At 44.7% G+C, this 14,188-nt stretch overlaps 1 protein-coding gene across 2 annotated transcripts in view; it reads left to right on the forward strand.

The window, feature by feature from the left end:
- The first annotated feature begins 6 nt into the window (after positions 1-6).
- Positions 7-14,188, forward strand: part of LOC124141142 (poly(ADP-ribose) glycohydrolase-like) — a 34,526-nt gene continuing 20,344 nt past the window's right edge. The window contains exons 1-6 of one of the 2 annotated variants that reach the window (XM_048392251.1): positions 7-123; positions 3,050-3,151; positions 4,012-4,105; positions 11,428-11,498; positions 12,312-12,447; positions 13,158-13,260. In XM_048392251.1, the coding sequence (XP_048248208.1) occupies positions 3,067-3,151; positions 4,012-4,105; positions 11,428-11,498; positions 12,312-12,447; positions 13,158-13,260 (489 nt within the window). In that variant the 5' untranslated portion in view covers positions 7-123; positions 3,050-3,066. Of the gene's footprint in view, positions 124-177; positions 348-3,049; positions 3,152-4,011; positions 4,106-11,427; positions 11,499-12,311; positions 12,448-13,157; positions 13,261-14,188 lie in introns of those variants that run through there. The other variant, XM_048392252.1, reaches the window with a different exon arrangement.

The following is a 14,188-nucleotide window of genomic DNA, read 5'->3' on the forward strand; positions in this document are numbered from 1 at the left end:
TCTTCAAAGAGTGAAAATATGCTCTAAACAGAAAGTAACAGTTCCCAGTTACTACTACAATCATTCATTTATTGCTTCGAGTTGCATTTTGGCATCATAGGCGTGTGCTGTTCAGTTTGAAAAGTGAGTCAAGTGGTTACGATGATCACATTGTTTACATTGCTTTGGGGGCACCTGCGAGGTTTTCCGAGAATTTACACATCGATTAAACAAGAGTACGCAAGAATCGTCTTGTTTCAACTTCAAGTCAAGGCGAAAGACATATGATATCGCATTTAGCTTCGTCATCATTTATGATTGTACATGCTATGAAGTTAGATTCTTGGCCGTTTATGACAACTTGCATTGTAAGTTTACATTGTTTGGTATTCAGTGTATGGGTGGCCAGTGCAGATGATGGCGTATATAATATATATCATACTAACAGTGATAGTGTCAGTCACCAGAACCAATAGCTAGAAATACAGCATCTATTTAGGCTGCTAACGAATCATCTAGCACTGCTAAATCGGTATGATACGTTCATATGATCAAGGCTGATTGTGTTTAACAGTGCTTTGTTTATTATTAGCTGAAATGCAAGGTTTCTTTAAAAGTTTAGAAATATAGAAGCTAGAAGAACGGACCAACCATGTAATATAGTATATTCTGGGGAGCGGCTGGGATAGCATCTATATTCAGTCACCAATTTAAGACACACACTTATTTTCTCTGAAAGCAGGAGCCAGGCAATTCTTTTGACCCACAACACTAAGACATTCGGCATGTCAAGTGTATGTGATTGATATTATTATATATTATTATATAGTGTGTGTGTTAAACCTGAGAACAAATTTGTCACACACACACATGTCTCCACTCCCCTTTGCCCCTAATAAGAAGTGATGGAAGAGAGTGAACTGTCCAAACTGAATTCATCAACATGGCTATTACTTCCTCGTCCGAGATGTACACTGTCTTGTGACCACGACCAGGGTCCCAGTTAAGATTGTTTGTGGATCAAGAGGGACACAATTCTTGCAACCACACCACAGCACTGTTGGCTTTCAAATGGCTTGTTTTACTTCATTTCATTATTAATAAGTGAGATCCTGATTTCCAAATGTTTTGCTTAAATCAACTCACTGTGGGTAAATATATGAATCATGTGAGTTTCTTGTTTAGAATTAGCTGGTCAAAAGAGATAACATAATGGATCGGGTGGTCAGGCTTTGTGACTTGCTAGTGTGTCATCATAACCTGATGGCATGCTTTATTGCTCATAATATCCATCACTGAATTGTCTGCTCCAGACTTGATTTTTACAGGCAGTTATCACAATGCTTGAATATTGCTGAGTGTAGCATTAAACGAGAAACAAACACTAAAAAGCTCCCTTTATCAACTATGACTACTATAAATAACAAAATACTGCCTTTTGCTCCTCAAAGTGACACATTTCAAGGATGCAACTTAACCTGAATCACATATGCTAGCCAGAATATTGTTAACATTAAAGGAGCACCCCTTATAAAGCCTGAAAATGTACAATCTCCCAGGATACCTTAAAGCTTAGACAAAATGAGTCTTGGTCATCAATGGAGCTAGTCCCAATTTGCACCCCTGTATTTATATTTTTAACTTCTTCAGTTTATTGCCACATCAGTGCACATGCTAGAATTATCTATCACAAAACAAAGTTCGCAGTAACCAATGTAATTTAGCACTAGACTTTTTTGTCCTCGCCACTTGAAATAGAATCACGAAATATTGCAATGATTAATTAATCAAGATAGACTTAAAAAGTGAAAACAGTCCATTTGGGCACTGAGGAATATTACTTACAGTAATGTCAAAAATTGCAAAGTTCCCTTTTCAAGAAATATCCATTTTGCTAGCGATAAACGTCATTATGAGTTTTGATCACATGGTTACAATGGTTTCAGTTTGTGTTGGTAATGTACGTACGATGGACACTGCTAAATATAGCCGCTCACAGTCACATGACTGCAGGTCTTCAGTTGGATTGTAACCACATGATCTAAACATGTTGCTATCTTCACGAATTAATCATCGCGATATTTTCGTGATTCTATTTCAAATGGCAAGGACTATTTTGTTTTTCACTTGGTACTGTTCCCCATTCTTGTTGGGATGTCATTGTATATGGCAAGGTTGATGTATCAGTGCATTTTTAATGTCTGTACTGTATCGATACAAATTTATGAATATTGATAGTAAACGGATAAATATCTACACTAAACTGAACACAGAAATGTTTACATTTGCTGAGATTGCCATGGTTGATGGCACAGTAAGAAGGTTATTTTGAACATTAAATGGATCACCCTCATTCATACTTAGCATTATGCATGTTAATTTGATAAATTGCAGGTCCAGAAGGTATTCATACCTGTACAAATACAGAATAACTAACTTTTGTTATTAATTGATATATCAGGGCTACAGATAAGCAGCGTATTTGCGTAAAATACCCCCCAAAAATATTCAAGACCCAATTACTTTCAATTAACTTGCGTACAGAAATGAATGCATAAAATTAAAAACTCAGATGTATAAAAACAGCATGCATTAATACCCAATTAAGTTTTTTCAGCATGCGTACAAAGAGCTAATTTCCGAGACACAATTATGAGCTAATTTACTTTCTGAGTCAAGCCTATAAAATGTATATATTTAGTTATATACATCGAAAACATTTAATTTTTTTAAAATCTTGAACTGTTCACTAATTTTGGGAAAACCCAATAGAGTGACGAATAGATGAGTGAAAAAATATTGGTTACCCAATGAAAACGTAATAACCCAATTAAACTAGAAACCCTACATTTAAAACTCAATTGCTCAAAAAGGTATCTTGAGCTCTGTAAATCAGTGTATCATAATTTTGAATTGATTTATAGATAATCAATGACAGTCTAGTCACCTTATGTTTACACCAGTTAAATTGTTATTACATTTTGGTAAATGTTTAAGATGAATTGTTTTGGAGCCTGTGTTTTAAATATATGTAACCAAATTGTGAGATTTTTGTCACATCATTCGACAGGATGCCATTTGTTGACAATGAGTGAATCACCCCATAGGAAACTTCGACAATCTACGTTGCAGTTTAAGCCAAAACCAAGTTCACCAAAGAAAAGGAAAATGGGTAAATATTTATTCTTGTTATACCTCTATTAAGAGTCTTGCATTCTGTTGGTTAATCTGTACCACGTGACAAATGAAGTCATTTGAATGTTAACTCCCAAATCATGTGACTGACACTGATCTCGAATATTGACTTGTCACATGATCAGTTTTTACCTGTCACTTGATGAATATTGAAACATGGCGTCTGGTACTAACATTTCATGATTCGCAGCTAAATTACTATAATGAAACAGGATGGTTTAAAGGATTCATAAACTTAAAGTGAATTTCTGTATAACAAAGTGATTGAATCCTTTATGCAAAAACAAGTACCCTCGGACCCGACCCCTTCGTAGGTGTGACCTGACATGCATCCATGTTTTTGCATTTTGACCTCTTCCAAAGTAATCATTTGTATATTATTAGTAGGAGTAGGATTAGCAGTAAATGATATATGATTAATAATGTTTTACAGTCTGTGCCAAAGACTTTCCAAGTCTTAAACTTGGCCCTTAGCATCATCTGTTTGAACATTTCAAATTTATTATATGGACTTTCATTTGCTGAACAGAATTTTACTGGACCTGGGCTTCGAAACTAGTGGCTAAAATCGCAGACTGGTATTCCCATAAGCCCCCAAAGTCATGGTCACTGAGTTAATAGTGTATTTGTAATCCATGTTCTGTGGTCCATTTTGTATTAAATCATTCACGTCATGGAATTGCTCAAAGATGTGTAGAAATACAAGGTCAGGCTTAAGGTCTGGCCATTTAATATTCTTGGAGGGGTGGACAGGGGCTGGATAGTTGCTTGTGACTATACACTAAATCTTTTTTATATATTGAAAAATGACATCACATATTTCCCATGTTCTACCAGAACGGGAAAACCACGAACAAGAAGAGAAGAGGAAGAAGGCTGCCGATGCTGCAGAGAAGAGAGCGGCAAATTCGGCAGCTTCTCCTGAGCAAAGGTATGAGCAGTTATATCTGAATATGACCACTTCAGCTACCACTACCACAGGTCCCTGCCAAGAAGATCCATTACAGAATAGGTCTCCAGGAATCCATGCTTGTTGTATGAGGCGACTGACGGGATTGGGTGGCCTGACTCCCTGACTTGATAGATGCATGTTATGGTATCCCAAATGTGTAGATCCATGCTCATATCAATCAATGAATTGTCTGGTCTAGACCTGATTCCTTACATACTGCCATCAAACAGCAGGAATATTGCTGAGTGTGGTGTTAAACAACACAAAAACAAACTACAGGCCCAGGCTGAAAAACTGACCTTGGCGTTGACACAGACATGATTGATCAAGTCATAGACAATAGTGTTAAGGCCTATGGATATGAATGGTTAGAGCAAGGAGTTCGTGTACATTCACTTACTCCCTATTTAAAAGTCAATTTATATGTAAAAAGTATTTGCGCACAATAAGGAATGTGTAATCACAATGCAGTCGTATGTTTCACCTTTTACTCGGGTGACTTTTGGATTGCAAACACGCCATGTGCCTTCAAGATTCACAATTCAGATTAAATCCTCCTTGGGGCACTTATTGCATTTTCCTGGCTCAAGAAAATCTACATGACATAGTTGTAACCATTTTCCTTAATAAAAAATGTTACCACACAAAAAACTTCGTTTTTGTATGATATACGACCACCCTTATGGTGCCTCACCCTCCATGACGCGTCACGCCAAGCGATGCAACTCTCACCCAAATCACTTTCCTTATGTCATCTGACAAAGACAGACGTGCCTGTTTTTTTCAAGACTAACAAAAGTACAAGATTATCGTTCAAACAAGAACCATGGCTGACCAAACTGTATGTATGGTACATTTCTTTCATGCAAAGGCGTAATACCTCGCATTGTAAAGTTATAGAGTTGTAATTATATGACACGTGTACGATACCTTTGAAACAAAGGCCATCGTGGCGTCCATATTGTAGTGCCACGTATGGTACATGTAACACCAGGGCCATTTTTAATGTTATATCATCGGGCTTTGGCCTACAATCTTTTCCTTTAATAAACCCAAGGTGGTGTGTTAATTATATTTATATTACACTTACCTTTTTTACAGGTTTTTTACACCTTCGCGCATAACACGCCCACTTTGGTGTTATAATTATACTACAACATTGGCTATTAGTATCGCGTTACCAATCGCATTCTAAATTACGCCTTTGCTTCTAGTTTCACAATTTATGCACGTATCTTTCCGATCTTTCAATCGCACTGATACACTTTATTACCCTTCCCGCCCAACTCAGAAATTACGGTCTTTTTTACAGACCTTCAAACTGTGTACGGTGTGTTCCGCATCCATTCCCCCCCAAGACAGGCATGATACTTGCCTCAAGTGTCTGGCGGAAGACGGGCATGACGATGGGTCATGCCCGATCTGTATTGCTTTCACCCCCCGGGCTCAGAAAAAGAGACAAGTGGATCTCTTGCACTTTAAGGGTTTCTTGAAGGCGGGGGTGGATATAAGATCGGCAAAGACCGTCCCCCCCCCCCACCCCTCTAAAAAATCAAAAAAGGGTAAAAATGCAGCAGAGACTGTCTCCTCCGCTCCCTCCCCGGGGGCCGGGGGAGAAGGCTCTAGGGTTCCCGTAACAATCACTGCACCCTCTCCTGCACCGTCTTTGGCGGACATCTCTGCCTTGTTGAGGTCGCAGATGGCGTCGATGATGGAGGAGGTAAAGTCTCAGCTCCGAGAGGAGATGTGGACAGAGCCTTCCCCGTTGTCGGCGCCGGACGCGGCTTTGAGACCTCGTGATATGCCCGGCGTCGGCTGAGGCAGGCCACTTGGTCTCAGGGACGATCTCAGACTGGGCTTCGGCGCTGGCTGGAGGTCGCTCCCCAGCGGAGGGGTGGCGGGCGCTGGCCCGTTCACTTCCGAGGCACAGTTCTTCCTAGCGGAGCCAGACGCCTCTTCCAAGGCCGAAGCTTCCTCTAGCGGATTCCTAGCCCAGAGCCAGGTGGGTTCCCTTGAACCCCCGGCACCTTGGGACCGGGACTCCGCTTCGGGCCGGGTGCAGCCCGGGGATGCGAAGTCCCAGGCCTTCGGGTGTCCCCTTCCGACTTCGTCTGCCTCAGGGGCGGTCGGGTAGCCTAGTCAAAGCGTTCGCTCGTCACGTCGAAGACCCTGGTTCGAATCCCGACATGGGTACAATGTGTGAAGCCCATTTCTGGTGTTCCCCGCCGTGATATTGCTAAAATATTGCTAAAAGCGGCGTAAAACTATACTCACTCACTCACTCGTCTGCCTCATCTCTCGGGGAAGAGTCGATTAATTTAGGCTCGGAATGGAGAGAGGAGGAGTGGATGGAGGAGGGGGGGAGACATTTTCCTTCGCTTCCTCGTTGAGGCTTGTACAGGACAAGATTGTCCAGGTACTGCCTCAGGTGGCTGCGCCCATGCCCCAGTCGGATCCGACTGAGTTCCGCCTTCCGGGGGACGCTTTTGCTCCGAGCAAGGCGCCCCAGGTGCGGCTCCGTGTTCTATCCTCACTGGTGCATGAAGTCATCAACCCTCTGTTGTCGGTTGCCCGCAGGAAGTTTGACCTGCCCGAACTTATTAAGCGGTACTCGTTAGCAGAGGATGGTGACTTTGAGGTACCGGTGGTGGATGAATGCGTCTGGACCTCCGTTACCCTGGGGGGGGTCTTCGACCCCCAACTTGACTAAGGTCAAGCAGGGCCGGCGGTTGCCACCCTATCCCGCGTGCGGTGCGGAGTTGAAGGCTGCTCACGTTTGCTTCGAGGAGCAATATCGTAACGCATGTCAGCAGCTCCGTGTGTCCGTACACTCCTCATATCTGTCGGCGGTACAGAGGGAGTTAGCGGGAGAGGGGCCGGCTGACTCCTCGGAGTTGGCCGCGCAACTTACGGAGGTCCATAGTCATCTTGCGAGGGACGCTATTCATAGCTGTGCCTCGCAGATGATGTGCGCAGTCATGGGCATGCGCAGGCTGTGGATGTCAGTATCCAAATACTCGGCTTCCACACGCCAGGATCTACTTGCTTTGCCATATAAGATGGGTGCCACCCTCTTCCCTGGGGCTCAGCAGGTGGTCCGAGAGGCCGCACAGTTGTATGCCTCCATCAAGGATTCTAAGGCCTTGTTGGAGGTACCATGCGTTAAACCTCGTAAGCGAACCTCTCCACTTGACTCCTCCTACGCTGACGCGCCGGGTCAGAAGTTTGCACCTGCTTGGAAACAGCCGCTTCCTTCAGGTAAGGGCGCCGGGAGGAGCAAGAGAGGCAGGGGCCGGGGCAAGGCAGCTGGTCAAGGCCAGCAGCCTTTTCGCGGAGCCGGGAACCCATCAGGTTCCTATTAGCGCACGAAGTGCCCCGGGCAGACCCACGGTCGCATGTTATCGAACTGCCGACAGCTGGGGTCCACTGCCTCAGGCCGGATGTCCCCGTAGGCGGCCAACTGGCTCTATTCCTGAAGGAATGGGAGACAGTCACATCCAATCCCTGGACCCTGTCCACTCTAAGGAATGGCCATTTGCCTCGGTGGAAACATCATCTGCCCCCCTTCTCCGGGATAAAGCACACTCCGGTGCCTGCTACTCGAGAGAAGGCGGAATTCCTCCGTGCCGAGGTCGACGCACTTCTTATGAAGGCTGCGATCGAACCGGTTCCCGTGGGACAGGAAAGCGAGGGCTTCTACTCGACATATTTCCTAGTCACCAAAAAAGACAGAGGGTTCAGGCCTATTCTCAATCTGAGAAGGCTGTACAAACTTATAGAGGTACCGTTCTTCAGGATGGAGACACTGAGCTCGGTGATCTCAGCTGTCGAGACAGGAGAATGGCTAACGTCAATAGACCTAAAAGACGCCTATCTCCACGTACCCATACACCCCGAGTTCAAGAAATACCTGAGGTTTTCTTTCGACGGGAGGTGTTATCAGTTCAGGGTTCTACCATTCAGGATCTCCATGGCCCCGAGGGTGTTCGCCAAGCTGATGTTGATTCCCGCCCAAGTGGGCAGGTCAAAAGGTCGGTTCTGCCATCCGTACCTCAACGACTGGTTACTAGGAGCTCTATCGCAATCCCTGAGTCAGATAGCTACACAAGAAGTGATAGACATTCTGATCACTCTAGGGTGGATAATCAATCTCAAGAAGTCAGATCTGAACCCTACTCAGAATCTAGTCTTCCTAGGGGCGAATTTCAACACGGTGAGCGGACTTGTATCTCTGTCACAAGATCTCATTACCAAGGTCAGAAGTGTTATTTCCCAGTTCCTTCTGTCCGCAAGTCACATGGCTCGTACATGGCTCCAGTTACTGGGCAACATGGCGGCGACAGTGGATGTGGTTTAGCGGGCGCGCTTGAGAATGAGACCCATTCAACAAGCGCTCAGTCGACTTTGGGTGAACTCGGAAGATCTCGAGACTCCGCAGTGGCTCAATGCACACCTTCAGTGGTGGACCGAGCTCGGGAATCTATCCGGCAGGCTCCCCCTCGACACTCCCGTTCCGTCTCTCACAGTTCAAACAGACGTGTCACTCTCCGGCTGGGGAGGAGTTCTGAACGATCACACTGCCTCGGGACTATGGTACCAGCAGGAGATCAAACTGCATATCAATGTTCTAGAACTGAGAGCGGTCAGGTTGGTGTTCCAACGCTTCCTGGATCTGCTTCGTAGCCAAGTGGTGCGTCTAGAGATGGACAACCAAACGGCGATGACTTACATCCGGAAGTAGGGGGGAACAGTGTCTCCGTCGCTTCTCCAAGAGATGTGGCAGTTCCTCCTATGGTGCGACTCACACGTTATCAGGGTGCTACCTGTTTATCTCGCGGGGGTGGACAACGTCCGTGCGGACGCTCTGTCTTGCCGGATACTCGCTCCTCACGAGTGGAGGCTCGACTCGGGGATATTCGGGATTATCTCCCAGTTATACGGGTCGTTCCAGGTGGATCTGTTTGCATCTGGGGTGAATCACCAGACACCAACGTTCTGCTCCCGAGTCCCCGACCAGAGGTCGATGTCACCGGACGCCTTCCAGCTAGATTACCGCCGTGATATTGCTGGAATATTGCTAAAAGCGGCGTAAAACCTCACTCACTCACTCACTCCAGCTAGATTGGACGGACAGAATTCTGTGGGCATTCCCCCCAATACCTCTGATTTCCAAGGTCCTGTCTCAGCTAGCCACTCAGCCTGCGCGACTACTTGTGCTCCTGGCACCCCTTTGGTCGGCGCAGAGTTGGTTTCCAGTAATACTCAGGTTTCTGGCTCAACCTCCTGTTCTATTACCTTTACGACCGGACCTCCTATCCCAGAACGGGGCCCTCCACCCAAATCCCAGGATTCAGTGGGTGGCTTGGCCACTGTCAGGAATCGCCTCCAGAAGAGCGGTATTCCTGCACGAGTTGCAGACACAATACTGGCCGCGGAGGGATTTGACAAACGTTCAGTACGAGGATAGATGGGCCTGCTATGCGCGCTGGTGTGTCGATTGAGGGATTGCAGATCCCTTTTCTGCAGATCTCGTAGCCGTGCTTGAGTTCCTCCAGTCGCGACTAGATGACGGCCTGGCATCGACAGTCCGGGGGAACTCTACAGCTATTGTAGCCTTTCACGTCCCTGTCGACGGGGCACTTCTGGGTGTGCACCCATTAGCGCAGCGCTTTTTAGCAGGTGTGGACAGGATCTGACCGCCTGTCCGGCGGATCAGTCCCCCTTTGGACTTGTCAATCGTTCTTGATTGGCTGTCCGGTCCTTCTTTTCGGGTTCTGTCGTCTCTCTCTCTTCAGCTGTTGAGCTGGAAGACGGCGTTCCTTGTGGCGGTAACGTCCGGCAGACGGGTAGGCGACATTCACGCAATGTCAGCCGATCCCGAACTAACTGTCTTTCACCGGGACAGGGTCAGTATTCGCCTGTCAGACTCTTACCGTCCTACGGTCGCACACGCCTTCTACGTGACGGCTCCTTTTGAGCTACCTGCTCTCTCACAGCCTTCCTCGTCGGGGACCACTACAAGACATGCTCATGTCATGGATGTCTGTAGGACCCTCAAGTCCTATATGAGCGGACTAAGGGTATCCATAAGGATAATCAACTATTTTGCTGTTATGGCGGTAGGAAGGCTGGCTCACCTGCGAGCAAACAAACTCCAGGTGGATAGTGTCTACTATCTGTACTTCGTACACCCTTCAAGGCAGGGACCCCCCTACCAAGTTGAAGGCTCATTCGGTTAGAGCAGTGGCTATGTCACAAGCTTACGCCGCGGCTCTGCCCATTGAGATCTGCTCCGCAGCTATTTGGAGCCAGCCGAGCACGTTCATCAAACATTACCAACTCGACAAACAGTCAAGCAAGCGTGCTCGGTTTGGTCAGTCAGTTCTCCGAACTGGGAAAAGTTCTGCATCTCTAGCTGATTGAGCGTTCGAGATTTTAGACCGCCCAGACTGGTTATAAAACTGCTCAGTAACGGTCCGGATTATATCTTCTACGGTCAATAAAAATACCAGCCCTTACTACTCGATAATAATCGTATTTGCACACGCACTCCTTCGATTCATGGGGACCCTCTGGCCTAGCTCTGCGCGGGTTTATAGTCTCTCGTGATCTGCGCCCCTATATCACTTGTTCAAAAAAGTGTGGGGGGGGGGGGGGGGGCTCGAGTTCTCGATATGATAAGCCACAAAGAATGGCTCTTTTCATTGTGTATGGTCGACCACGCCCTGTCTCTAGCCCACGCCTTTCGACGGTGGTGCCTCACGATAAGGTTGGTTCCATTTATTAAACTCTTGTTTATTCATTGAAATAATCAAAATACGATGTATTTATGCACACTTGTTGCTGACGGATGCCACTTCCTAGATTATCTTTAGGAGTCTATCTTGATGCAATGAGTGCCCCAAGGAGGATTTAATCTGAAAGAGAATTTTACAAACATGTAGATGTTATGAATTCTCTGATGAAATCCTCCTTGGGACACGGCCACCCACCTCCCCACATTCCGTCAGCATTAGACATATGGAAAGTGATTTGGGTGAGAGTTGCATCCCTTGGCGTGACGCGTCATGGAGGGTGAGGCACCATAAGGGTGGTCGTATATCATACAAAAACGAAGTTTTTTGTATGGTAACATTTTTTATTAAGGAAAATGGTTACAACTATGTCATGTAGATTTTCTTGAGCCAGGAAAATGCAATAAGTGCCCCAAGGAGGATTTCATGAGAGAATTCATAACCTCTACAGGTTTGTAAAAATATTTTTGTTTGTATATATGTATGAACTTTCTGTTGCTTGTATAGTGATGACAAGAAGCCTCAAACTTCGAAGTACTTTGACAATAAGGAAGGCACAGAACCAAAAGAAGATAAAGGTACTCAAGTAAATTTGTTGTTCAAAGTTATATGTTTACATTTATCATCATCATCATCATCATCATCATCATCATCACCATCATCGTCATCGTCATCATCATCATCATTCATTTTTGTGAAACCGACCTTAAGTGAGAACATTTCAGATGTATAGTTGCAGCTTAATGCCTCAAATATGTACACTAAATATAAAATTAACTGATTTGCAGCAAATAATTGCTCATTGACACCAATATGGTGCCTTGTAGTCATCACTGTTTCAACATTTACAAGGAAAACATTTAAGAAAGTTTGAAAGTTTCAAGTTTGCTGATGCTGTATCTGCTTCTAGCTATGGTGGGGACTAGGTGGCCCTCTTGTTTAAGTTGTGTCCCATTTGGCATACCAAATACAAAATGGGGGCGGTCGGGTAGCCTAGTGGTTAAAGCGTTTGCTTATCACGCCGAAGACCCGGGTTCGATTCCAGACATGGGTACAATGTGTGAAGCCCATTTCTGGTGTCCCCCGCCGTGATATTGCTGGAATATTGCTTAAAGCGTAAAAGGCATAAAAAAAGACTCACTCACTCACCAAATACTTATGACTGGGTTCGAATCCAAGATTCGCCCTTTATTATAGGTTTGTTCGCACCATACCTGTGTTCATCGATTTCACCAAAGTCTAAAAAGTCTAAGAAGGCATTTCAGCTTCATGTGAGAAGAAAGCTTGAATGCCGTAATATAACTTTAATACTGTTCGAAACAGCATCAAGCCAAACTGATTCACTCATCACATCCAAGGCGGGGGTGAATATGACTATGTTGTATGTTTAGAAATCAAACCCACAGAAAAGAAAGCTGGTGAAGGAATTTCTGAAACGGCTGGGAGTTCGGTGGATCCCCAAAAGGAGAAGCCTGACGAGGAAGCATCAACCCAGCCGTACAAGATGTCCCCGGAAGAACCAGGAGAGTATGTCTGCTTCTTGTACTCTACAATGCATGCATTACCACGCAACATACAGCCTTAGACAATTTCTAATCTCACACTATGCAATTCTTCCTTCTTGCAATCCTTATGTGGAAACGTGCTTGATCAAAGTTTCCAGCTTCTAAAAAACAATTCACCCAAACACCCATGGTCACCACCAAAACGATAGGGTCCGGCACTGAAATCCTGTGCACTGTGACCTACCACCACTACCAAATCATTCTCTTTCTCATTGCCAAATAGTGGAGACGTGCCCTGACATTCAAGAGAAGTTAGAATTTTTTTTGACAGGATTCCCTTACAGCAGCATTTAGATTACGTATTTAATTTGAGGGATTGTGGAAAGGTATATTATTATAAGCTGTAGAGTAATTGTACTGTATTAGCTAACATTAGGCATCAAAGATGAATATTGATAGATATTGCTTTCACCGGAAATTGTAAAGTCAAAATAATTCACGAGACATGTTTCTGGTGGAAAAGGTTTGTGGGAAATTGTGGGAATTGGCCTTGAGTCAATTATTTGCCATGATGTGGCTAGAAAATGGCTAACTATGGTGTAAAACAGCATTTACTCATTAATTCATAAAATCTGTTCATAACTGGTTTGGGTCACTGTTTCTGATGGGGCCATTGAGCTGATCATCTGGGCAGTTTGGTGGGTAAATGGTGCTGTACACTTGGACTTTCAGCTCGCAGAAGACAGAAGCATCTGATGACTCCCTGGATGGAGTGATGCAGATTGATATCCCAAACAAGAAACCCAGCATGCTGCAGCGAGAAAGCAGCTGGAGGGTGAGTACCTGCTTGTCTTGCATAAAGATCCAGGCTAGAATTGCAACCCATGCTTGTCATAAGAGGTGGCTAATGGGATCTGGGTGGTCAGACCCAATTGTGAAGATGATGCTCATGTCAATCACTGGATTGTCTGGTCCAGACTTGATTATTACAGATCGCCATCATGTAGCTGATATATTGCTGAGAGCAGCGTTAAACAACAATCAAGCAAACCTACTTGTCACAACAGCTTGATGGAGAAAACACAGAAATACATAGATTTGAGATGGAGATATTCACTCAGTTAGCATACTGTTGTAACAATGTCACATAGAATTGTCGGTGATGTCAGGAACAATGAATGACATCTTCTTTAAATCTTTCGACAATTTATTCATATGATGTCATAGGGTTGTCTGCACCATACTCATGCTTGTGGGTCTCACCAAAGTGGGAAACGTCTGAGACCTGCATCACTTCAGGCTATCCTCTCGCAGTAAGCTGACATGCCGTGACATAACTGGAATACTGTTCAAAGCTGTGTGAAAGCCAATTCACTAATATGACGGCATGTTCCAATGGCCCTCTTTGCTAACAATGGAACCATTGGACTGCACTGGCCAGTCGGCAGGAATAAAAACTGATAATGCTGAGTGAGAATTACTGAATATGATTGCACCAATACACTTGCCCCTTTTGGTAATATTAAAGAAATACACCCCTGGCCAAAATTGTAATGCAGACATTTTTACCCTTGCTGACGTCTGGAAGAGTCCATAATAGCAGAATGGGTCAACTAGTCAAACCTTTATTCAAACATGGGACCTACAAAGTATCATGCTTCATAATTGTTTGCTATTCTTCTGATTCTTTGGAAGTTCATTGTTGTGCATGGAATTGTTTGCCACAACAGTTCGTAAGTGATTGTCATGACTATTCAAAACTT

Source organism: Haliotis rufescens, unplaced genomic scaffold (assembly GCF_023055435.1).
Source record: "Haliotis rufescens isolate VD_foot unplaced genomic scaffold, xgHalRufe1.0.p SCAF_11, whole genome shotgun sequence".
NCBI lineage: Eukaryota > Metazoa > Mollusca > Gastropoda > Lepetellida > Haliotidae > Haliotis > Haliotis rufescens.